This window comes from Ostrea edulis, chromosome 9 (assembly GCF_947568905.1).
Source record: "Ostrea edulis chromosome 9, xbOstEdul1.1, whole genome shotgun sequence".
Taxonomy (NCBI): domain Eukaryota; kingdom Metazoa; phylum Mollusca; class Bivalvia; order Ostreida; family Ostreidae; genus Ostrea; species Ostrea edulis.
This window is the reverse complement of record NC_079172.1, coordinates 27,221,095-27,248,594: the sequence shown is the minus strand read 5'-3', so window position 1 is coordinate 27,248,594 and position 27,500 is coordinate 27,221,095. Positions and strand designations below refer to the sequence as shown.

Here is a 27,500-nt window from a genome sequence, read left to right as displayed (position 1 = left end):
CTGTCAGGATTCATGCATTATTCACAAAAGCATCGCATCCATGAGGAAATGGCTATCATTACAAATTTAATGACTGTGTGTGAGAGAAAGAGAGCGATTGGCGTTGGGTTCTGTCTTTATATTGTACTAAGCAGTAGTACCTACTACAAATAGCAGTTTGATAAAGTTGTACATCTTGGTCACATTGTGAAAATGCAAGAGCACACCATACGTGAAATAAACAAATATTACGCGGAATATTATGCATAAAAATTTATTCGTAAATGTATATCACCTATACATTAACATCGGCTGAATTTATTTTTAATGAGAATGATCAAGTAACAAATATAACTATATTTCCGCACGCCATTGCATATTTGCCTTGGTTTTCTCCACAAAGAAACCTCTTTTGTCACCGAGGTAATTGTCCAACTCCGTCTGGGATTCAAATAACTGCACACGAAAAGGACTACCCCTCACGTGACGCCCGGACCATTTGACACCTATGACGTAAGTACCAGGTTCTTCCGGGTCATATGAACACAAGACAGTTCTATCATTCTCTTCTTCTCTTTGGATGTTTACTTTGAATGCACCTAAGACATAATCAACAATTTATTGAAGGAAATATGGTTTAAATTAGTCAACTGATAATGAAATATGCTTTTAAAATGAATTTCATCACCATACAAAATACATGTTCATCGTATAATAATCTTTCGTTGTTTGAAATTATTTCTAATTTATTCATGAGCAATGAGATGCTTTAGCTCAAATCATAAAACTGATATAATCCACAATTCTGTTCAGTTCAGGGCACCAAATGTAACCTGAAAGGAGAAAATGCAACGGACCAAACTGGGATTCGAACACGGGCCCCTTGAATCTCCAGTCAGGTGCTCTACCAACTGAGATATCTTGCCACCGCTACAGTTGTCACGTATATTGTAAAATCACTATCTTTTGCTGGGTCTATAATTTTTTTTTTAATTTTTTTTTTTTGGTGGTGTGGGTAATTTTCTCTACCACGAAAATGTAACCCAAGGAAAATAAGTGATATCATAATTGCATTGCACGAACCTCGTGGTCCTCTGATCCTAACCGCTAGCTGACCGGCACCGGCTCCCACGGTTTCCACCAGAAATTTACTCTCAAATGTCTGGACAAGACCATCTTCAACCCCTGGTCCATACACCCTCACCTTACGAGGGTCTGGGGGCTCTCCCACGGGGACATTAAACGGGCTTCCTTAATAATGTTCAATTTTAATTATGAAATTGGTTTTGTTCTTAGGATAAAAAGAAACGCATAATGTTGGGAATTTAGGCATTACTGTAGCATAATTTGAAGAAATCCATCAAATCATTAAACTACTGATTTAATAATATTTTACACTTACACATATAGTGCCATCTTTTACTTTAATTCATCATGCATTGTTGTACTATATGGTCTGAGATAAAAGGAACCTTATCGGGGTATCAGATATAATTATTGATCTAATTAGACATGCACAGATAACATCTTACTTTCACACAGGACTATGTCTATTAAAAGTTTCTACCTAGTTCTCTCCAATACCTGTTACGTGTTCCTGATCGTATGTGATTTCCAATCGGTATCGACACGCCTCCCTGGGATAGAAATGCACCTTATAAATACCGTTATGCTGGTCAAACACGTCACATCTCGCTTCCCGTAATTCACCGTAACAGTTGACCTTGATTTCACCTGTCAAGGACACCGAATATAGTATTGAACTTTAATTATAAATCATTTACTTTTTTCAATTTATATCGTGACACATTTCTGCCATCACTAATTATGTCGACTTGCTATCGGATGATTTTGTCCACTTGTCAAATAATAATAAGTTTAAAAAGTAACCGTATAAAAATGCTTTCATGCCCAAAATGTGCCATCCATTTGAGAGCATAAAGATCAGACACGCCGACATAAAGATCAGACACGCCGACATAAAGATCAGACAAGTCGACATAAAGATCAGACACGCCGACATAAAGATCAGACACGCCGACAGAAAGATCAAACAAGTCGACATAAAGATCAGACAAGTCGACTAAATGTTCTGACAAGTCGACATTATGATCTTTCTGTCGACTTGTCAGGTGATTATGGTGACTTACTGAAACGTTAAAGTGCCTTGTTTTCTTCACTAAACACCAACATATCGATACTTATGAGTCGATATGTCACTAATTTTAACAATATTAAACTTTTTAAAAAACTTAATAAGTCTCCATCTTTATGCACTGAACGACATATATTTCTCGTACTTGTCAGATATTAAGACGGAAAGTAAATGTCAGCAAATGACATTTAGCATATTAAAATTAAAAGATAATGAGAAATTATGAACGACGATTTTTTCTGACAAGTCGATACAATCATCTAAGAAGTCGACATAATTATCTGAAAAGTGATGGCAAAACATGCCATTATAGAATGGTATGCTAGAGAATTAAGATTGTTGGTTGTATATACATACCATAACCAGCTTCTGTGGTATCTACATCCAAGCGTAATTCTTGTCCTACATAGCCACCCTTAAGTCCTTGACCCGTGACCTTGACTTTGCCACACGCCCCTTTACTTGAAATGGTGATTTTGAATGGACAATCGGGAACAAGTTGGTCGGACCAGTAAACAAATAATACATAAGCACCTGGAAATAATGGAACTTTTCATGATACTTCAGGTAAATTTATGTTATGGGCGTTGCAAGCAACTACAAAAGCACTGTAACTTTCAATGAAAAATAGAAAAACATGAAAACAAAATTAACTGCTAGCGCTGTACACAAAGGGCATATCTATTTTTTTTTTTTTTTTATTGATTACCTGGATTTGGAGCACTGTATGTACATTTGTATCTGTCGTACTTCATGGTTTTAATATCTACATCAACATCTCTTTTCACGCCTTTCAATAAAACTCGAGGAATGCCTGACAATAAATGTTTTATAAGGATCTGCTTTTCTTAAAATCAATGAAGTTGTGAAAGGGAGCGAGAGAGAAAGATAGCAAAATTTCTTGAAATTCAATACCAGGGCCAGCATATCTGCCATTGATGAGGAATTCTGCCGGAACTAATGCACGAGCCACGTCTTTGCCTTTCCCTTCAATGATAACTTTGGAATAGTCAATCGGAAGTGTTGGACCCGGACAATAGGAAAGAATAGGTGACGAATCCAGGGGTACCTCTGACCAGTATATGTGAATGTAATGGTCACCTACAATACCAAATTACGGAGCATTACTCTTTCATACCATGGTCATGAAGTAGAGACTTAGTACTCTATAAAGGGTCTAATAAAATTATCATTATACTTTCATGTAAAATACTCGAATCTGATTGGTCGATAAGCATTTGAAGAAACGTATTGTTACCCTCTGAGAAGAGAAAGCACGCACTCCAGGGTGATAATATCTAGCAACTGGTAACATTACTTGACAACGGGTGATATTCACCGTCACAAGTCAAGGGTTATTGATTCGTTACCTCGCACTAACCCTTGATATCAGTCACCATTCAAAACATGGGCTCGAGACGGGGCATATGATTGGTTTGCAGCCTGTAGCGTGGAGCCAATCAGACAACGGCTTTTATAATCGGTTGGAAACGAAACCGAACGTACATGGCGCGCCAATGGCAACATGTTGTTGAATGTGATCGTCGATTGATTTTCGGAAAGTTGGTTTTTAAAAAAAACAATTAGACGAAGTTTTATAATACGAGCCGCATGAAAAAGATAGATTGTCCAAGTATGTTTGTCGATTGTGTTTCAACAAATTGAACAAATTATTTTGAAATTGAAACAAATTAATAAATACAACAATGTGAATCATTAACTACGTTACATATAAAATCAACACGCAATGTCCATGATGATGAAAAGGAACCCCACGAAGATCATTGTTACTTTCTGTTTTTGCTCTTACCAAACTTGCATCTTAAACAAGGAATCTCATTGGATGATTTAATTTTAACTTATTGCGTCATCCTCGGTCCCAAACCCATGTTTTCAATGACTGATGTCAAAGGTTAGTGCGAGGTAACGAATCAATAAACCTGGACTTGTGAAGATGGGTGATATTATAAAACTTTTCACATGCGTCAAATTTATGCACGTACGGTTCGCCGTAGATTATTAGATGACGTAGTTGGAATACCCGCATCGATATACGAAATGTCGCACGATAGTGATTGATCAAATGTCAACAGACGTAAGTCTTTCTGCTTTGTTGTTTATAGAACTTTCAGTATAATAAAACCATTGGTTTTTTCGGGGTGAAAATTTTCAATGTTACCCTCAACTATATGCAATATCTATATAGTGTTACCTTCTTCCACTGCAGTAAAGGCGATTTCAGTTTCCTCTTTTTTCGGTTTACGTAAATCTACTTTCAGTTTTCCTCGTGGGGATAACACGGCTGCTGACATTCTACCTGCAAGTCGATTTTGAAATAACCCTGTACAATATTATTCTATATGGTATCAACACGCAAGGGAAAAACATTACCTTAACCAAGATGGCTTATATAAATCTTGATAATCATTATTTAATTTTTTCTACTTTTTAACACCACATGATTTAAAGAAAAGATGTAATGTACCTGGCCCTGCTGCGCTCGTGTCATACAGGAGACGTGTTTCCTCCCCACAGACCAACGCCAAATGTCCATTTTCATCCATCCTATCCGTCAGGTCTGTGATCAGAGTTACACGGGACCTGTCCGTAATTTTGGCAAAGAATGGGCTGCCTAACGAAAACGATGGCAAAGATGTGACCTCATACACTTTAGAAATACAATCAGTACCAAGCAAAAAGAAGAAAGTTATCAACATTAGTTCCGAAAATATTACACGTCATGGTTTACCTGGGACTGCTCTGTCATCCCACGTGACTGTTATTTTATAGGTACCAGCCCTGCTTGGTACGTAGGAGAAGATATAGGTGGAGGATCCAGCCTCTCGCCATGTTGTATTCACTTCTTTCCCTTCATCTAATGAGAACACTTTTGAGTGACCGACATTTCTTTTAAATACAGCCGAGCTGTCTCTGACTCAATTTATTAGATTTTTCATAATATATTTCCAAGTCTTTTACGCAGCCTTTTTTCAAAACGTCACGTAGTCTTTATTGTTTTGCTTGGGACTTACTTTCTACGACCACGTTTATGTTTCCTCCCAGATCCCCTGTATTCACTTGAAACATACACTCCTTCTCCTTCATCCCCCGAGTCAAACCCTCGCCCGTCACCAGAATCTGACCTGGGTCCAAAATGTCCACGCTTTTTGGAGATCCTGTCAATGATTAACAAAGGCATTTACCACTCTGGTAAGATATCATCATGGGAGGCAAACTAAAACAACATTGCATTTATTATACAATTATTTCATTCCATCGCAAAGGTTTAGTATTTCAAAAATTTCTAGAATCTTGAAAATATGGACTACAGTGACGGTTGTATCTAACAATATTGTATAAATTTCATGGAAAGTATGGACTCTTTTTTATACTTTGATCTATACAAATGTACCACCCTCTCTCTATATATGAAAATCGGAAACACTAGCAGAATAAGGCACCTGTCATTTCCGCGTTGTTGAATTTGCTATACACAAAGAACATTCCAGAATTCTGAGGGACGAATTCTATTGTCTTAATGCCACTGTATTCTGTATCCTTCACTTCACACTCGATTTCTTTCCCGACATTCCGCACAGCGGCCTCGACTTCACCAATTCCTGCTTCACTGAAGTTCACTACAGTAATATATAACAATCATTAATTTCAATATTTTCAGTTCCATCTTTTTGAACCTGCTAAACACAATACTTTCATTGTAAATGTTAATGGCAGAATCCTAAAGTTCCTTGCAAGAAAAAGAAATCTGGAATAGTTTTACAATTTGTACTAACTGGCAACAGTAAATGACAAATTTGACCTGTAAAAATAACTTCCTCTCCCACAATCCCCTTTTGAGGTCCGGATAACCATGCCTTTTGAGGATCATAGACATCAAAGGATATAGGACTACTGGAAATCTCCTCTCCTTGACAGAAAACGTGGAGGATCCATAAACCTACAAATAGACAAAATGACGGTGATGCATCAATTTGAAATTATTGAGCGACGATCTCTATAAGTATAGTACATGCATATGCAATATATTTTGAAAATTGATGTTCAAGCTGCTCTTACCAACTGACTTTGGTCTGAAGTTAGCAGTGAATACGCCGTTTTCATACAGTGTGGTCAATGGCTTCACTTCGTCATTGGGTGAACAGCATTCAATAGACACTTCATTGCCGTCGGATTCTGAAATGACCTGTATACCAACAACTTATTGCACCTTAACCATGTTCGGTGGCCTTACAAACAAAACAGATCATTATACATTCAATTAAAAACAGAAACTCGGACACTTAAAAACTCACTTCAATTTCGTTCGTTGAACCAACCATACATGAAGATGATTGAGTCCTAATTTTGACCTTAGACAGATCAGCTTTGACACTAAATGGCAAAGGGCAAACGACTAATGGTGTACCGTTGTAAGAGACTGTCAACTGAAAAAAAAGACAATGCACTCTTTTGCTAATCTCCCTTGACAAATTAGAACTGAACTAAAGTTTTCTGTGGGAGGATCATCTGATGAAGCTTTACCACGTATGAACCGGAATCCGCAGGTGTGAAACGACAGTCAGCAAACTTGTCCTTCCAGGCAACATCGCAGTTTTTATTTCCTTTCGGACCTTTGATTTCAACTTTGGTCAGTTCCTTCTTAACATCTTTATCTGCCATAATAAGCTTAAAATGGGTCTGAAAGGAGACAGATTGAATATCACAGTACTTGACCAGTCAATTTTACTAAAGCAAGAACACAGCTATAAAATGTTTGAATTCAAAGGAGCTCTGTTGCATGTTGATGCCAAACAGACTTAGAATGAAGAGAGGGACAGAAGCCAAACAGAGTGATCCCTATGAATTCGGCATGTTTTGCAGGAAACGCCACAACTACTTCAACCACAATTTGTTGATAGACAAATAACGCAAGTTTAATTGGTGAGAGTTGTCTGTGTCCGTCTGCAAAGTCAGTTTTAAAAAGAATGGGAGGTGGAAATTACATTCTAGTAATAAGGTTATAAGGATAGGTTGATATTCTGCTGCTCATCATACCTGCACCCCTGTTAGGAGGTTGTCAAAGTCTCCTTGAATCGTCAACTTCTCATTATCGGATTTCACTGGTGTCGCATATCGTAATCTGTTCAAGTATGTCATGATACTAAGATGGTCAACTTTTGGATCCGCCATCTCTGTAGCACTAAGAATAGGATCAACACCCATTCTCTTTCCGGCGTCAATTGCTGCAAGATTTAAAAAATAATTGAATCTTATTCTTGTCTATGCGCGTATTTGGTCGTTTTTTCTGTTTTTAACTCAGCAGTTTTGAGTGGAAATATCGAATTTAGAGTGCCTGGAAAAAATCCCCCAATGTTATATACCGCTGGGAAAATGTGTTCAATGGACTAAAACACGTATGAAATCACGGCATTATCAATTGTGAAAAAATGACATCTTACAGTAATTACATCTTTGACTTTGATTATTATCAAATTTTACTTATGTAGATATTAAATATATATATCGTGTATTCTAATGTTAGTCCCACGGTGATACAGCTATATCAGTGCCAAATATTGTAAACCTGTGTCAAAACAAAAAACACAAGCTGAACTGTGAAAGTTAGGCACATACATATGCCATTGGGGTAGAAAGTAACGGTCATAATACTAGCAATATATGGCACAGTGCCTTAAGTAATGCAATCCAAACAAATCACCGATGGATCAAATCAAAAGTTACAATTATTCTGAAATTAACACAAACTCTTATAGAATTGACCTTCATAAGCAAAATGTTTTCATAATGCATCAACACGCCATTTAATTGTAAGTCTTCATTAAAAAATAAAAATACATCATATACCACATATTGTACCCCTAGTCAAAAGAAAAAGCAGACATGGCCTTGACATACCGGCATTAAACGTAGCTTATTAGCTACATAAAATCAACAATTTGACCTTTGGGTAAAAGGGAAAGGTCATAGGTGGGTAATTATGGTGTGCAACATATCCTCTGGTGATGCTACATAAAAATATCACACGAATACCAAAGTTAAATGATTACAAAGATATGGCCCAGATAAAGTTTGAGTAGTAGAAGAGCAGGGAGATGAAAAGAGAGATGAAGAGGAGATGAGACAAAGGGCATACTACACAATCAAAATGCAAGTCATATTTCTACAGCTCTTTCAATCTCGTGTCTATTTTTATCATTCAAGTAACAAATGCATTATCACAAGAGGCACTGTAACACTATAGAAAATGAATACATTATACCAGGTTTGTACCCACCTATTTGTAGATTGTTTTCTTTGTCCTCTTTGTTAATATCTGGCCAGTTGGGGATTGCGCCTCCCTGTGATGCCACTATTGCACATAGATTATACCCATCATTCCAATCAGTCTACAAAAACAGAACCGTTATACGAAAAGCGAAGATAACGAACATTGATCAATCTCATAACTCCTATAAGCAATACAAAATAGAGAGTTGAGCAAACACGGACCCCCGGATATACTAGAGGTGGGATCAGGTGCCTTGGAGGAGTAAGCATCCCCTGTCGACCGGTCACACCCGCCGTGAGCCCTCTATCTTGATCAGGTAAACGGAGTTATCCGTAGTCAAAATCATTATGCCATTAGGATTTCTGGGTAGTTTCAGAACCATTAAAACAAATGACTAACATATTCCTATTGATATACATAGTGTTTCTTTCTTGATACGAACCCTGTCAAGAGTTTAGCAAATGTGAATGGTGCACGCATGGAATGTACAAGTTAGTACTGGTAATTAGTTACCGGGGTTAGACAGAAGACAGAATTATTTGATTAATAGAGAACACAATTTTCTTTTTAAAAAAACTGTACCGTGAGATTAGTGATTTGGGTTGTCCTCAACTGCTTGCAAACCCAGTTTAAGGTGTCATAATACCCGGGTGATTCAGACCTCACAAAATAAGAGAGGTACGTCATGGCAGATAACTCGTCCAGAGCCTCGCTGACAAAATCCTCTGGACTGATTACCCGAGGTATGCTGAGGTGCTCTTTGGCTAAAACCATCGCCGTTCGACAGTTTTCAACTCTAAAACAAAAGTTCCTTTCAATTTCTAGTTGTTTTTCTGTAGACTAGATGAATTATAAACGACAAAGGTAAGACAGAAGTTTCTTACGCGTCTTTACTATGCAGTTCTCGCCATTTTGGAGATGTACCTGGGCGGAGATAGTCCAGAAGTGCACTAAAAATACGATTCAAAAACTAGATTAACGTGTAAACAAGGGTCCGTAGAGCTGCGCCCCCCCCCTCCGAAACAGAGCATTTCTAAACATACTCCCCAATGACCCTGTCCTTTAACTTTCAAAACCAGTAAAATGGATCCCCTCAAAGCCTTGGACTTAAGGAATTTTGAAAAGAATTTCCCATTAATCTTGACCTTTTACATTAAATCCAATAACCCATTCAACTTAGATTTTTGTGTAAGAAACAATTTCTAATTTTTTTTATTAAAAATCAGAAGAAAGTTGGCTTTCTTCTTCAGGGAACTTTATCATTTCATTTTAAAAACTAACAGAAACGTAGATCTTTATGCAATATACATTCCTGCAAGGCTGAAGACAATTGGCAATCGAGTTAGTTAAAATCTCGAATACGTCTGTAGCAAAACATGTACGAGAGTGGGAACAAATGAGTAATTTAATATGTCCTTCCGCAAGGGAATAATAAAGTGACCTTACTGTAGGGGTAATCCGGTTCTCCAATCGGAAGTAAAGTTTGAAATCTCAAGTTCCGGAAGTATGAGCCGGAACCAATTTATCATCAGTTTTTTGGGCGGAACCTTCGTCTTCCGGGATGAAATTTGGTAACGGACAATGAGATGCCATATCAGTCCGAGAATCAGCTTTCCGTTACCGTTAACTATGTCGTCATTGCCTGTAAATTAAAATGAATCAAATACACGTGAATGATTCCTGCAGAATTTTAGTTCATCTACAATTAAGATAATGTAATGATTTTGTTTTTGTTTTACGTCTCCTCGAGACATTTGTACTTATTTCGAGACGTCACCAAAGTGTAGGTGAAGTGCAACACTTAGACATGCATGGTATTCAGGGCCGTAGCAGCGAAGGTTCTTGGTCGTGACAACGCCTGGTGTAACACGGAACCACGATCTTAATGTCTGCATTTGAAAAACTAACATTTCACTTTTAATGCTGAGTACGGTGGAGGGGCGGCTATTGTCTATTTTTTTTTTAGTCAAGCAAGGTATGACGCGGCCAAGGTAGGAGCGGGGCTCACACCCACGCCCTACCAAGCGGATTAAAAGTATTCAAACATCCAATATCGACAAGAAAATCTAAATGATAGATGGGCCGTTGGTTGCATGGTTTGTCGTACACTATCAGTTCTGGTGTCAAGCGATGTCTTTTTATCATTCAAGTCAATAACAGTTTCATTATTTATTGCATCAATGAATGCAATATAACTTATTTCATTTACGATGCATTTAAAGCAAACGTTGCAAGATCCATCGATTTAGTTAGGTACATGTATGAGAGTCGGTTTACTGGAAGTTATTATATACTGAGATGGACCAGATCAGTACTACTTTATTTTGTCGATAAAAGTTCATACATTGCCCCACGATATCTTTATTCAAACGAATAAATATTGCAATGTACTCTAAATTTTTACAATAGTTTTTAAGGCTGGCCATATCAGACGTAAGACTTAAATGAAGTAGCAAACACTCCAAAGAATCATAAATCATAAAATCAATCTTGTTCGTATTTCAGCTAGGTTATTCTGATATCTTTATTGTTTTATATTGATGCAATCTAATTAGAATTAGATCCGTCTGCTCACTTGCAAAACTAACATCTAAGGGCATCACATTTAGGGTCACTTTTTGGTGACATCACATTAAGGATCACTTTCTGGTGCCTTCACGTTCAGGGTCACATTCTGGTGTCATAATATTCAGAGTCACTTTCTTGTAACATAATATTCAGGGTCACTTTCTTGTGACATAATATTCAGGGTCACTTTCTTGTGACATAATATTCAGGGTCACTTTCTTGTGACATAATATTCAGGGTCACTTTCATGTGACATAATATTCAGGTTCACTTTCTTGTGACATAATATTCAGGGTCACTTTCTGATGGCATCATATTCAGGGTCACTTTCTGGTGACATAATATTCAGGGTCACTTTCTGATGGCATCATATTCTGGGTCACTTTCTGATGGCATAATATTCAGGATCACTTTCTGATGGCATCATATTCTGGGTCACTTTCTGATGGCATCACATTCAGGGTCACTTTCTGGTGACATGATATTCAGGGTCACTTTCTGGTGACCTGAGATGAGGCTGATCTAGATAATCACAGATGCAGCTAACATAGAATGTTGTGAGTTTAAAATTTGTTTACACATTCAGCTTTCGTATGCATACATTTAGAGTAATTATATCTTTTACATTATATCAATAAAACATTTTGGTCTATAAAAATTACCAATGAGGATTCACTAAAATATGTAAATGTTTAGCCAATGAAATCAAACGACACTTCAGATGGCTAGGTCATGTGATGAGAACATTGAATAGCAGAACACCAAACATAGCTCTAAACTGGACAATACCAGGAAAGGAAAAATCTGGTAAAACTTCGAACCACCTGGATGAAAGCTCTTTGGCAGAATTACGGGAACTGGGCTACAAGTGGGACAGGTCAACGTGTGGCAAGGACAAAGACAAGTGGAGGAAGCTTGTTGCAGCCTTACATCCTACTAACAATGAATAATTATAATAATAGTATTAGTAGTAGAAGTAACTAATAGTAATAGTAGTAGAAGTAGATTATAATAACATAACTTTTCTGACACATTTACGCGCCATTCCGATCGGTGTTGGTTCTGGGAAATCGAAGTTTCTATTTACAATGCAGTGAAAATAATGTTCTTTTGTCACGTATATGTTCTTAATTAGATGTACATGTATCAGCAATTGTCATAATACACACTGATCCTTTTGTTTCTGTTCTCATACAAAGAAGTCAGGCCCAGCACAACCTTTCCATTAAGCACAGTGTGTTCCTGATATTTTGGTCTTTAGTAACACCTTGGAGATAATGATGGCAAAGCGTGAATATTTAAATAACCAGCTCAGGCGTCAGCAACAGCGATTTCATTGGCTAACAAAAAGGTCACTCTGACGTAACACCCGAACGGGATGTTGTTAGAATGAAATGATCTAATTTTAATTAGATGAATATGAATGCTGCATCGATATTAGGAAATTGATTAATTGAACTTTTGGACGTTTGTTTTAAAGGTCTGGGAATTATCATTAAATCATAAACGCAAATTGACATCAATGAAAGAAAATATCTGATGCTCTTTTGGGGGAAAGAAAACTTCAGACAATTTCTGTGACACTGCGCATGCTTATCGGCTTCCGATCTATGTTTTGTTTGTCCGCAGATGTCGCTAACATAAAGATGATGCGTTAAGACTTCTCACTTCATTTAAAGTTTGCGGAGAAGCTGTGGTTCCGGTGTTCGGCGTGCTTCTTATCAAAAAGTGTCAATGAAGGACCAGTGGTAATGGGATATTGGCAGTGTTTCAGTGTGTTGTTTGTATGTATACTGCAATAGAACTTGTATTTGTAGCTATCATATCTACACTGTATATTTGTACTGCGCGCGAAGGAATTCAGTGATACGTTTAACAAACATTGTCCGATTAGAGCATACCCTGTGATAGCAAGTCAAATGATATGAAGAAAATATGAGATTAGAAGACGAAACAACCGCTTTAAAGTTTATCTCTACTCTTGAGGGGGATATCGCTTTACTGAATAGAATAAAATTCAAATTCGTAGAAAATGATAAAGAAACTAAACTCGATTAGTAGTATTTCTAAAGAAAATATTTAGTAGGCCTACTTACGATATTACAAAATAGTTTCAAGCATACCTTTTATACTGAAGTTCTTTTTCTTAACAACAAGGATTGAATAATTGATGCTCTCTCTCATGCGCTTCCATTATCCATGGTAACTTACCAATATTCACAAGGCGGATGTTATCTTCCATAATAGCTTTACACGCCAGCGACACATTCTGAATCATTTGGATCCGCCCCGTGGGGTTGGTGATGACTTTCCCGATCTTTTTAAACTGCAGAGCCTCAACCAATGCAACTAGATTCACCCCATCACAGAAGTCCTTCTCGATGTCAGTGATGGCTTTACCACTCACACTGAGTTGTTCATTAATCCAGTTTGTGAAGGTCTTCCTCTGAATCTCTACCCAGCGATCTTCCTTTGACACCTTCTTAAAATCCTTCCCCAAGGAGGGATCAGGCTCCCCCACTGAATTTTTCGCTGACATGTTTATACGCTTAGCAGTTTCTTGATATTTACACCTTCATGCATACCTGGTGGACTGATAACGCGACAAAAGGGGAATAACTTCGGCCGATATCGATCTATTGCGCACGAGTCTTCTCAATAGTTCGCTTTGACAGAGGTATTTATTGGACTTTTCGTAACACATTGTGGCAAATATTTTTCCTGCTCAGATAAGAATTGTTGAGATAAAGGATATGAATCACAGCTGTAGTTCAAATTTAGATGTGAATTTAAGGCAGCTTTAAAATATGTGACGCCAAACGTAAGAGAGAGAGAGTTATATAGTTAACCATTTATCTATTTGTCATTTGTACTTATATTTCTATTTTTCATATGTGTCCTTCATAATTTACCAGTTATATTGTGTAGTTTATCTTAGAAATGTATTTTATTTTAAAAATGCATGAGGGTATAAATTGAAACGCTTATTTTCTAATGTATAATTCATTTTCTATATTTACATTCGGTTTTCATTTTCTGTCGGATTTCCCAGACGTAATCTGTTTATCAAGATTTACATCTACATTATACACAACTGCATTGTATTCATGAGGAAATGGTTATCATTACAATAGGTAAGATATCAAAGACAAAAATAATGGAAATGTTAAATAGTCAAACCCGGTTACAGTGAACATGCTTATAATGAATTCAAGTTTATAGCCAAGTGATTTTCAATTCCTGTAGTTTTTTAAAAACATGTTTCATGTCTTAAAATGCTGAGCAAGGTCGCCGCAGCTAGCTTTAGCTGTATCATATATAAATATAAGGCAAATTGAGTATGAAAATGTCATTTATTCAAATGACGATCTAGATAACACACTACTAACAAGGGGATCAGACTCACAAACAATCCACTGAAAATGGAGAAAGAAAGTCAACAATGACAAAATAATTCAATATGTCTGATCCCCAATATTTATCTATAAAAGTCTACAATATAAAACCACCTTACAAAGATGCAGCAAAAATGTTTGCACATAAAAAAAAATTGGCCATCAGATGAGATCAACAGATCACATCCCGTGTCATCCTTTATTTGTATCACATACAACGAATTACATTTATAACGAATCAAAATTGTAAGCCCCTAGCACTTCACTATGAGTGTTTTACTGTATTAACACATTTGTGTGCTGTAAAGCTTCGATCATAATATATTCAACTTTTATTTGTATTTGATAAGAAATCTTATCATTTGATATCAAATGCTTACATCTGTTTCATTTATTAAGGAACGAGGATTTTATTGTTAGAGAGTTTCCTGGTATGGCGCCCACGCTTAAAGCAGTACATGCAACAATCATCACTGTGACGCAGGTGTTTTATGTGCCTGCACATCCTTATTCTGGCTTACTCCATCACCACTTAGTGGCGTAGTGAACAGAAAATAGACCTGCACGTCAATTAAGAAGGGGGTCAAAGGGCCGTTTTGACGACAACAGTGAGTCCAGGACAAATCCCTGGTGGGAGCCCAGATGGTGAAGCCCCCGCAAGCTCCTGAATTCTGACAGTTTGAAAGAAAAGAATTTAACTCCTGAAATGCATGCAAGACTATTTGGTTCATTATACTACAAATTTAGCTATTAAATCACGTCCACGAAATCAGGTCTAAATATTTCTCGCAAAATGTTCTGGAACATCGAACAGCATGAGGGCAGCCATTTTTATTTAGTTGACAGACAATAACTTACGGGAAAAAAATCTTAACTTAATCTTCATGATAGTCCATGGGCTGTAGTAAAGTTACGATGTTGGTTTTCTTTTTTTAACTTAATCTTCATGATAGCCCATGGGCTGTAGTAAAGTTACGATGTTGGTTTTCTTTTTTTAACTTAATCTTCATGATAGCCCATGGGCTGTAGTAAAGTTACGATGTTGGTTTTCTTTTTTTAACTTAATCTTCATGATAGCCCATGGGCTGTAGTAAAGTTACGATGTTGGTTTTCTTTTTTTAACTTAATCTTCATGATAGCCCATGGGCTGTAGTAAAGTTACGATGTTGGTTTTTTTAACGTAGCTTAAGTTAAAGAACTTTGATAAGACGGATATTTATCATTTATCGTAACTTAAGGTTACGACGAAATCTTGAACTTAACGAAGTTTAGTAAAACTCAGCTCCGAGCGCTTAACATCTACAGTGGTATTTTACCTACAGCTACTTCCTGGTCCGTGGCTGCTACATGTAGCTTCAGGCTGGTCAGCTGGTGACGTCCCAATTTGAGTGAAAAAATCTCGATGTGGCGTAAAACAAACAATCTATTTATCTACATGTATCCTCCATCTATCTAAACCGCCACGGTGGTCTAGACGTAGAGTGTTCGCCCCGCATGCGGAAGGTTGGGGTTCGAATCCTGGTCGCCACATACCCAAGTCGTTAAACAAGGTAGTGACAGTTCCATCGTCAAAACACTCTATATCAGGTGTGAATGTCACGGGTCCTCGGAGATGATCTTAAAAACGGATGTCCCGTGTCACAGTAGGTGTGGCACGCTAAAGAACCCCCACTGCTCAGTGGCCGTAAGCGCCGAGCATTGGCCTAAATTTGAAGAACGTCTCCATAGCAGTGAAGAATTCTCGAGAGGGACATTAAACAAGATACAATCAATCTATCTATCATCTATATATATATATGTGTGTGTGTGTGTGTGTGTGTGTGTGTGTGTGTGTGTGTGTGTGTGTGTGTGTGCCCATGGTATGACTGCTAAATGGTATGTAAGCCCAGTTGTTTTGGCGTCAATGGCAGATACGCCACTGGTATCACGAGATGATCCGACCAGATGATGTATTGTAGGAGATGTCCTGTCTGTTAAGTTTATTTCTTGGCTTATGTTGTTATAACATTCGAGAATGTTTTACTGGTAAAAGTAACAAATTCTGACTAATGCATGACTTTCATCTCCAATCAATGCCGGGCGCTTCATGAAGGAACAGTCACCATCTATGACAAACGTCGTACGTTTGAAGCGGCGACAGGATCGAGAATCAAACTCGGGAGCTCTGGACTATGATTTTAGAAGCTCGGTTGGGGGGATATAAGTCTCTTGAATATCAAAAAATAAATTGATTTATGATATAATTCATTATTAATCTTTACTTCATATCTCAATTTGCATTTTTTGTTTTCATTTTTCTCATCTTTTGTCAAAGAAATAATTAGCTATAAGTATTCTACAGTTGATTTGTAGATATACATATACGACACATTTACACGAGTTACATGTATCGTTCTTGTACTGGGTCAGCTAAGAAAAAAACGTAGTTTTAGATACACTATAATACTTATTTTTATCATTTTTTTTGGTTTCCTAGATATTTGAGTCATACTTAATCAGATAATTATATTCGTCTTGATGTTTATAGGTTATAGACTTTGTATGGGAAAATATAACGACCGAGTTTTTTGGAGCTTGCGAGGTCCGTCCGCGACAAAAAACGAGGTCGTCATATTTCCCATACAAAGTCTATAACCTTTTTATTATATACTTTCAATTTCATTTAAAAACTAACAATAATTTTATTTTTAACAATAACTTTATCGGTTTAACTGAGTAAAAGATGAAAAACACGAAAATTTTGAAAATTAATGGCGTAGAAATTTGATTGTGGCGTAATGTTTGCGGGCCGGAATGTTTCCGGGCATATATCGTGTGATATATGCCCGCAAACTTTTAAAGAAAAAAGAAGAGATGAAATTAAAAGTATATAATAAACATGTATATAGCCCATATTTTTGTAGGTCTTCAATTTCCTATAGATCTTCAATGAGACAGGCCAGTTTTGTCAACGCTTAGGATGTGAACACTAACGACAACGGCAATGACACGACCAGGGACTCCTAGACACGTGGCATCTTTGGTTTGATAGATAAAGAAGTGGCTGTTGACAAGAGCAATATACCTTAACCATCACTTGTGCTAGCTATTCCCACCATCTTGCCTTCCAACTACCCTCAAGCATGCACTAGTTTCTCTCGCAAAGTTTCATTCTTCCAGAGTACCATAAGGGAATGGAATGCGTTGTCATCAGGAATTATTTCACTTAAAACACCCAATGTTTTGAAGGCGCACCCAACGCCATCTTAAAATGACTTGCAGATGTTAACTTTGTAATATTGTGCAACTTTTACTTTTAACAAGCACGCTCTATGGCAGAAGAATAATCCATTTGATTGTGATCATTGCCAAGCAGAACCAGAAGAAAGAACATTCCGCTTGTATAAAAAAAACCTTTTGCTTATACTAAACGGTTCATTCAAAATTCGTGTCACAGCTTACACTAAACGGTTTATTCAAAATTATTTTTCCTTATCGTAATCAAATATTTTATCCATCAGGGAGACTATGGTAGGCCAAGTCAATTATTGCAATCATTTTACAGAAATGACAAAATGGAACGTAGCTGCAGAACTGTGGCTCTCTGAAAAAATATTGGGACAGATCAGTGCTACAGACCTATCCATTATAAAAAAAAAAAAAAAAAAAAAAACAACCTTCGATTTACAGCGCACAAAAACATGCGCACCGTTGAGGCCTTATATCGCTATATTCTTGCAACGCCATCTCGTAAATTTAATATTGAAAAATTCCTAACATATTTTCCTACTATACGTGTATCCAAACATACCTTCAAATATACATTAGAGCCCCTTTGGAGGGCTAAAATAGGCTATGCCTGCTGCCCAATCCCTATTACTTTTTGTGAATAGAATTATTATAAAATAAAATAAAGCCCCAAACGACCCAAAAACTCGCAGCTTTTAATGATTTCGTTTGTTGACGTAGTCATGTTAGGTAGCCAGTCAATTCGAATACCGGTTCATTTCCATACTTACACAATAACGTCTAGATGTGAACTAATATCCCCACAACTATTTTTAGTTTAAAATGTTAGATAAATCATCCCAGGTTAGTTAAATAATACATGTAATCATTCAAATAGGTAAACTCACGGCTACGCAACTTTCATTAGTCTGTCGTAGTCCCCATCCCTGCCATACGAGCATAAGGGACCAGGGGCGCGTTTTACAAAAGAACTTACGACTTACGACCAACTTTGCATACTGGAATTATCCAGTTTATTGTAAGGTCATTCACTCCAAATGCAAAATATTTTTTTAAAATGTTGAAAATTAACCCTCAGAAAAGTTATACTTCATTCACTTAGAGTAATAACTGTATAATACAATTGAAGACTTGCGACTTTGCCATAAGTTGTTTTGTAAAACGGGCCCCTGACTCGGCTTTTGTAGCATTTTCAATCATCAAGAGCTTATTTTACCTTTAGATAAACTACATTTTTAAATTTCTATTAATTATCAGTGTTTATAATAAATGAACAACAAATACATAATTTGTAATGAATATCATGAATGGATACCAATAGCAACAGGGTTCGAATTGACTGGCTACTTAACATGGCTACTTCATCAAACGAAATCATTTAAAGCTGTGTTTTTGGGTCGTGTGGGTATTTAATGAATATTTGAAGGTATGTTTGGACACAGGGATAGTGGGAAAATATGTTTGGAATTTTTTAATATTAAATTTATGAGATGGTGATGCAAGATTATAGTGATATAAGGCCTCAACTGTGCATTTTTTCTGTGCCGTAGATAGAAGGTTTTTATAAGGGGTGGATCTGTAGCTCTCTGATTTGTCCCAATATTTTTTCAGAGACCTACAGTTCTGCAGCTAAACGGAACGCAGATTTGACAATCAACTAACTAACAATATCAATGGTTCGGGTAAAAATGACATTTATTTGTGTAATATTACATGATTAAGAATATCATAAAAATAATACCAATTTGTTATTAATTAAGCACATTAATAAAACTGAACAACTGATCACTAACTGATCACTAATCTGGGATATGTTTATATTGATATTCAGTTATACCCGACAGAACATACACTTATAAACAGGTTTCTGGTTAAAACATTATTTCTGATAACCTTGATGAAGTTATTCGCTGATGATAAAATATTTTAGCAATTTACAAAAAAGTATACTGTGTATACATCTACTTTTAAATCACAATTATACTACAAAAAAGTGGCGAATATCAAACGGTCTTAAACTAATAGCACACAAACCCGCACATTTGACAAAACTTTATATGCTACTGAACAGTGAAGCCTCCATCGATAACGATTGGAGACCCCGTCATACTGTCTGCTCCAGAGGAACACAGGAACAATACCAAATCACATATCTGCGAAAATAAAGACGAAAATTTCCATCTAATTTTGAGTGGTGTTGATTGAATTTACATATGTAGCTCTATTCACAATCAAACAGTAGATGTTACATGATTAAACAAGAGGCCCATGGGCCACATCGCTCAACTGAATCACCATGGCCCCATCTAAAGATTTTTCCTATATATTTGCATGTAAAACTTTGGCGCCTATTGTGGCCCCAATCTACCCCTGGGGGCCATCATTTTTACAAACTAGAATCTGCACTATGTCAGGAAGCTTTCATTTAAATGTAAATTGTTTTGGACCAATGGTTCTTAAGAATAAATTTAATGATTTTCCCTATATATTTGTATGTAAAACTTTCATCCCCTATTGTGGCCCCAATCTACCCCCGGGGACCATGATTTTAACAAACTTGCATCTGCACTATGAGGGGAAGCTTTCATGTAAATTGCAGCTCTTCTTGCCCAATGGTTCTTGAGAAGAAGATTTAAAAAGATTTTCTCTATTTATTCCCATGTAAAACTTCCATCCCCTATTGTGGCCCAATCCGACCCCCGGAGGCCATGATTTGAACAAACTTGAATCTGCAATATGTCAGGAAACTTTCGTTTAAATTTCAGTTCTTCTTGCCCAGTGGTTCTTAAGAAGGTTTTTAAATGACCCACCCTATTTTCGTGATTAACTCCCCTTTGAAGGGGCATGACCCTTCATTTGTACAAACTTGAACGCCCTTCACCCAAGGATGCTTTGTGCCAAGTTTGGATGAAATTGACCCATTGGTTCAGGAGAAGAAGATCAAAATGTGAAAAGTTTACAACGACGACGACGACAGACAGACAGACGGACAGGTGAACTATAAAGAGGTTATTATTACCTGTTCTATTTCAACCGCTTTTCCTGTAGGAGCCCGGGAAAAGAATTTGTTCTGCAAAAAAGCATTGTTAATCATAATTATACCCTGTTTAAAAGAATAACTGCTTCTTCTGCGGAGAACGTTTCAAATCAAAGTACCTTAGCTTCTTCGTATGTTAATATTCCTTCCTTTTCCTGGAAAGCGCGCACCTGTGGCTCAGTCACTGAAAAAGAGGACACGGTAAAAATTCCAGCTATAGTAGTATATCCTTCCGGAAAGACGTGGCTATTTTACGTTTCCCAGGAACAAACGGACCAAGGTTAAATTTCCGCCAAGGAAAAACATCCCCATTATAGAATCTTTCCCCTAACATGAATAACAACGCCCCTCCCATTTAGTAATTATCCAGCTTTGGTTTGACTATTCGAATTCATTTACTATAAGAAAAGTTGTCAGTACTACTATTCTTGGTGTGTAATTAGAAAATTCATAATCGGACGATGTCATATCTAAATGTTTCTGGTTCCACCTACATCAAACAATTAGATAGTATGCTGTTTCATATGCCATAATGTTTCACCTTTCTCAAGGAATGCAGGTTCAACCTGCAGAGGAAATTGCATATATTTTCTTTCAATATCAATAGGTGCTAGTTATGATTTACAACATGAGGTAACAATGATGCTTATAAAAGTAAAAATGTAACATCAAAGAGAAAGCAAGTGGCTTTATCCGAAAAGCAAAATACTTTTCAATAACCAACCCTGGCTCTACTAAGGTTAAAATTGTGGGTCGGAAAGGAGCACCGACCTTATTCGAACATTAGACACATTTTTAAAAAAAACTGTTTAATCTATCGATTTGTTCAGTTAATGTCGATATACAATAAAGAGAAAATGGATATTATTCAAAAACTATTCCATGACAGATCAAAGTTGATTCAAATTTAATGATAATATGGAAACAAGGTGGGGGACGGGAGATATTCTTGTTCACAGTGGTTTTTCCGCCTGCGAGACACCGACTTTGAGCATGAGGGAAAGTCAATGAACAAACTACTATCATTCAATGATGTATACATTATAGATGTGCATTCAATTCTATGAAGGCATGATTCTCTTTCTGATGTACAAACTTTACAACTTTTGAACGTTAATCAATCTTTTTCTAAATAAATGTGGCCGTTTTCTAAAATAAAAAATAATTATGCACATTTTGACAATAATTCAATAATGATACTGCATTGTACCTGTGTATTCTGTAAACACAAATAATATAAATGAAAGGTGAAGATAACGAACAGTGATCAATCTCAGAACTTCTATAAGCAATACAGAATAGAGAGTTAGACAAAACCCCTGGATATACCAGAGGTGGGATCAGGTGCCTAGGAGGAGTAAGTATCCTCTGTCGACCGGTCACACTCGCCGTGAGCCCTATATCTTTATCAGGTAAATGGAGTTATCCGTAGTCAAAATCAGTATGCCAACAACGGCCTAACAATTGGCACTAAACACGTCATGCAGACAGCATATGCATTGAATTTCTTTGTATCGGTTGTAGATAGCTCATAATGTATGGCAATGTACATATTACTGTAAAGGAAGATGATTGATTCATTGAAGGTTTCACTCATATGGAGAAGTCACCACTGCCGGAGAAGGGCTGCAAAATTTCGGCCTATGCTCGGCGCTTATGGCCATTGAGCAGGAAGAGGTCTTTATCGTGCCACATCTGCAGAGACACGGGACCTCGGTTTTTGCGGTCTCATCCGAAGGACCGCCCCATTTAGTCGCCTCTTACGATAAGCAGGGGGGTGCTGAGGACCTATTCTAACGTGGATATCTAAGGCACTAGTAATGAACTTGTGTCTAATCCTTTTGGTATTTTTGTCAATTAGATATGTTTAATTCAGTTCTGGGAAATGTTATACTACGACACCCGTCCACGGCGGAAAATGTGATCTGGACCTATTTTCCAGGGAAAATTCTGCTACACTGAATTCAGATTCGGTGTATGAGATCTTTGATACCAATGTTGATAGCGAGCGAAGCTCGCGTCGCGACGAGCTCGCTCCAATGATTACGCAATTGAGTCACGTGGTTTGCTCTTCATCAACTGAAAAATGATGGGGACTACCCATAATGCCTCCGGAAAAATGTCGCCGTCACTGCGGTATACTTCATTGACAATCCCGTAATTTAAATAATTAGATTGTTTAGAAAGTACAATTAACGTTTTTAAATTCCAGACAAGCTTTCTCATAGCTTCAAACGTTTTGTTTTTGCTTGGTTTGAGAGAAGAAAAAACATTGCAGCTAATATGACGTCACAATTTGTAACTGTTTACACCAAGCGCGTTATATTTCCCGCGTTAAATGAAGAGGCGGATAAAAGTCGTGTTGCAAGATGTTAATGGGCTTCGTTCGTCTCAACGGTCACACCGTACAACATATTAGTAAAATATACAGTAAAGAAATATATTTGTGATATACAGTGCAATGCTACTCAGTCACTGCAACAAGTCTAATTGTGGTAAAGTTAATAATTTAACCTTTGCTTTAGACACGTGACTCTGATTGGTTTGATTTTATACTGTTTAACGTCCCTCTTGAGAAATTTTCTCTCATATGATTATGAATCATATGAAGACGTCACCATTGTCGGTGAATGGGTGCAAAATTTAGGCATATGCTCAGCGCGTACGGTCTTTAAGCAGGGATAGGTCTTTATCGTGCCACATCTGCTGTGACACGGGGCCTCGGTTTTTGCGATCTCATCCGAAGAACCGTTCCATTTAGTCGCCTCTTACGACAAGCAAGGGGTGCTGAGGACGTATTCTAATCCGGATCCCCGGGGGTGGGGTACTGAGGACATATTCTAATCCGGATCCCCGGGGGTGGGGTACTGAGGACCTATTCTAATCAAGATCCCCGGATATGGGGTACTGAGGACATATTCTAATCCGGATCCACACGGACACAGATGACTGATTATTAACTGCCGTGTATCTGTGACCTTGACCTTTTTCGATTCAGCTTGTGTAAAATCTGTATCTAGTAAAGGTCAAAAGTTCTGACTAAAATTAATGTTGTGGCCAGGCAAACAAACGGCTAATCAGACATACCGAAACAAAATGCTAATACGATCTTGTTGGCATAACAAGATGTTCATGAACATGCAAAGATTTTCATGGGCCTTAACGTTCAAATGAATATTACAATTAGAGAATTAAGAATTCTTTCTCCAACGAATGCATTTTTTAAGCATATATTTCATATTTATCGATAACTTTGATCTCAACCACATGACCTTATTTCGAGGTCTTGTCTTAACAAAGCACGAGGTTTTACAAACTTATGGACTTGGACAATTTAATTCCACTTTTTTACATATGTGACCTTGACCATAGCAAAATCACCTTGGTTCAATATGGGTACTGATATACCGTCTGGTTATAACAATGGTTAATATGTGTGCAAGTGTTGCCCAGACATATATAACTCTCCATAAACTGATGAGATTGTCAAATTACAATGTCGAGATTCTTTAAGTATGAACTTCTAATGTGGATTTGTGAATTTGGAAAAAAGTGTCATGGAAGGACAAGCTCTTCCTTTCACGTTCAGAATAATATTTCATTTGAGTATGTGGCACGTAATTATTGTCACTGCCCTAAATACGCAACCTGTGCTTCTGAGTTAAAGGTATGGGGCCATATATTTCTTTACACTGATTTTGACAGCAGATTACTCCGTTTGCCTCATCGAGATACATTGTTTTGGGCTCAAGGTGGGTGTGGCTCGTACTCTTCCTGGGCACCTGATCCCACTCCTGGTATGTTCAGGGTACGTGTTTGTCTGATCCCACCTCTGGTATGTCCAGGGGTTAGTGTTTGTCTGATCCCACCTTTGGTATGTCCAGGGATCCGTGTTTACCCAACTCTAGTTTTTGTATTTCTTGTAGAAGTTAGTGGATTGACCACTGTTCGTTATCTTCACTTTTTCCTTGCAAGGTTTTGGTAGCGTTCTAAATGTCCATGAACTCAGTATTTTGTGTTGCTATTTATTCAGAAGTTAAAAATGCACTCCAAGGGCCCCATTGGGGCAGCGATTATAATCTTCACAATGTTCTCCACACCTCTAAAGACACAGCATAACAGTTTTAGTGACAATTGGTGAAATAATTTCTGAGAAGTTGAAAATGTTTAGAAGTTAATGGCGGACGACGAATGTCGCACGACGACGGATGGACAGGGATAGCGATATGTCTCCTAAGTGATTCAAGTGACCTAAAACAATACCTGCTGTATACACATAACCAGGGCACACTGCGTTACACGTGACACCAAAAGGTGCTCCCTCAAGGGCAACGCCCTGCAACAAAAAAATATCATACAGGGCATGTAAACAATTTTTGCATCTTCCTTTCTCCATTTAGGATGTAGCAATATGTGATATATTGATGATACAAAACCCTGGATAGCCCGATGATTCCAGATTTAGCTGTGCTGTACACCGCTTTGCCTGGTTGACTGATCAGTCCCATCATGGAGGCTATGTTGATGATCCGACCCCACCCTACAACACATCGATGAGCAGAATTAACAGTGTGCAAAATTGTCAATTTGGGCTGATTAAAGCGTGATGATACATTGAGATTTAATTTAATAGTACTTACGTTTCTTTTTCATGCAAGGTATGAAGTATTTAATCAGATCAAAAGGAGCTGATAGCATAATACTGATCATCTCATCCCATTTTTCATCTGGATACTCGTCAATAGGCGTCACGTGGTTGATCCCTAAATCAGACAATTCACTGTCTAAAACCGTGTTCCAGTACACGTCATTTGATTGTGAAATTGAATGTGATCAACATGTATTTGTACCTGCATTGTTAACGAGTATGTCGACTCCATCGGGATACAATTTTGAAATTTCATGGCACATCTGATGAACTGACTCGCGTGATCGCATATCACATGGTACAAACGAAACTCTGCCTTCGCACAATCTGTGAACACGATTGTATTAATTCACTTGTAATACGGGATTTCATTGCTTCATTTTTCATTTTAGAAATCAAGCTAATTTTTACCCATGTTTTACGAAATATTTTACTTTGGATACTTTACGCTTTATAAACCGTGATGCGGTTTATAGAAAAAGCGTGAACTGCCAAAGTTCGTTAATATGGTATTTAAATAGGTAAAAATTAGGTTTATTTCTTGTAATGTAATGCACTTCGTCTTCGTTTACAACAAGATTTTTTTTGTGAAACACTGATGCTCCCCAGGTTACAACATTTTATTGATTAATTTGCGAAATAGGTCAGAGGTCAATTTCACGGTCACAAAGTCAACACATTTGGTACCAATAGAAATGTGCATGCTAATTATGAAAGCAGTGCCTTACGGTTTAAAAGATATGGCTTATAATAGAATTTTCTAAAAGTAGGCCAAAGGTCAATGTGAAGGTCACCAGGTCAAATATTTTGTATTAACGGAAAGATTTTGTCACATGGTATACACATACCAAATATGAAAACTGTACCTCTTATGGTGTAAAAAATATGACCAAGGTTAAAGTTTTCGCCACAGACAGACGGACAGGCCAAAAACTAAATGCTCCCAAAATCCTGTATTCTGGGGGCATAAAAATGTATCTAAACACTGATAAGTACAAATCACTTACGCTGCGCAAGAATTCACTTTGTAACTAGGCCTAAACTGACGAAGTGTCGAGCTACATGTAACAGGACAGTCATTTTGGTTATTTGTATAACCAGAGCATGTTATTCATTTTTCAAATTTTGAAGGGGAAGTTTGTATTGATTCTGGTAACATACAATTTGTTTAGGCTACACATGTAATGTTTATAACACAGCATTTTATTTCTTCTACGGAAAGGACGGGAAAATGTATACTCTTACATCACATAAAACATCTCTTCCAATAGATCTAGATGAAATGCAAAAATTTGCGGTTTTTTTTATTTTATCAAAGTTTTAAACTATATCAAAAGTAACCATTGCTTGCAACACTGTCGCAGTTTAAAACCAACGCTGTGAAATAAAACCAAATGACTGATTGCGATTCACAAGTCAATGCGACACCATTTGGTAAAATATGACGTATCGTATGTGTTGAGAGGCAGATTAAGCAGTGGAAAATGTATTCTAAAAAGAAACAGAATGAAATTTGCAAATACTTTATATACCATTATTTTTAATGTGTTACCTATGCTTTGCACTAATATCTAGATCTTGTGTAAAAATTGCATTAAACTTTTACGACAGCGTTTTATAGTCTTGTTTGATATCTCGAGAGAAAAATCTGTTTAAAAAAGTGTCTGATTTTGCACGTTTATTATTATTATTATTATTATTATTATTTACAAACGCCTGAATGATCGCGACTAGTATAAAGAACGTTGATAAAGTCAAATAATTTAACTCACTTGTAACACGCAGTGTGATTGGCTGAGCACCCTGATTTGTTTTTAAGTTTTTATTCATTGCATAGTAATCTGACTTGATGTGTTGACTTACCCTTTTTGACATTGCACGACTATATTTCTTGATTATATTTTAAATTTTACATCGCAGCACTGTTGTAGGGTTACTATGAAATATTCAGATTTTACTTTCATTCTGTTCATTAACCGTCGCGGTGGCCGAGAAGTTAGAGCGTTCGCCCCGCATGCGGAAGGCCCGGGGTTCGAATCCCGGCCGCGACACACCTAAGTCGTTAAAACAGGTAGTGACAGTTTCATCGGCATCAGGTGTAAATGTCACGGGTCCTCGGAGATGACCTTCAAAACGGATGACCCCTGTCACAGTAGGTACGGTACGATAAAGAACACTCACTACTCAATGGCCGTAAGCGC

General features: G+C 37.2%; 2 protein-coding genes and 1 long non-coding RNA gene across 4 annotated transcripts in view; 1 reads left to right on the top strand and 2 right to left on the bottom strand.

Moving 5' to 3' along the window:
* Window positions 1-237: 237 nt before the first annotated feature.
* Window positions 238-13,530, bottom strand: LOC125659064 (filamin-A-like). The gene is made up of 21 exons (XM_048890606.2): window positions 13,203-13,530; window positions 9,870-10,065; window positions 9,308-9,373; window positions 9,006-9,219; window positions 8,430-8,541; window positions 7,190-7,377; window positions 6,677-6,832; window positions 6,448-6,579; window positions 6,212-6,338; window positions 5,955-6,092; window positions 5,596-5,772; window positions 5,167-5,310; window positions 4,884-5,009; window positions 4,620-4,766; window positions 4,347-4,451; window positions 3,050-3,235; window positions 2,844-2,948; window positions 2,492-2,668; window positions 1,564-1,713; window positions 1,063-1,230; window positions 238-578 (listed from the first exon to the last, which is right to left on the bottom strand). The coding sequence occupies exons 1-21, from the start codon at window positions 13,528-13,530 to the stop codon at window positions 334-336; spliced, it is 3,387 nt and encodes a 1,128-aa protein (XP_048746563.2). The 3' UTR covers window positions 238-333.
* Window positions 12,246-15,155, top strand: LOC130050312 (uncharacterized). Of its 2 annotated transcripts, none has more exons than XR_008798751.1 (2): window positions 12,246-12,775; window positions 14,786-15,155. It is a non-coding gene; the product is annotated as an uncharacterized LOC130050312 (long non-coding RNA). The 2 variants fall into 2 exon arrangements; XR_008798750.1 differs by lacking the exon at window positions 12,246-12,775 and adding an exon at window positions 13,532-13,668.
* Window positions 15,156-19,291: 4,136 nt separating this feature from the next.
* Window positions 19,292-27,500, bottom strand: part of LOC125659342 (D-beta-hydroxybutyrate dehydrogenase-like) — a 9,736-nt gene continuing 1,527 nt past the window's right edge. Inside the window, exons 3-9 of the mRNA XM_048890994.2 lie at window positions 25,502-25,626; window positions 25,292-25,414; window positions 25,088-25,191; window positions 24,915-24,987; window positions 20,771-20,835; window positions 20,634-20,684; window positions 19,292-19,767 (exon numbers count right to left, since the gene is read on the bottom strand). Of these exons, the coding sequence (XP_048746951.2) occupies window positions 19,675-19,767; window positions 20,634-20,684; window positions 20,771-20,835; window positions 24,915-24,987; window positions 25,088-25,191; window positions 25,292-25,414; window positions 25,502-25,626 (634 nt within the window). The 3' untranslated portion in view covers window positions 19,292-19,674. The remainder of the gene's footprint in view (window positions 19,768-20,633; window positions 20,685-20,770; window positions 20,836-24,914; window positions 24,988-25,087; window positions 25,192-25,291; window positions 25,415-25,501; window positions 25,627-27,500) is intronic.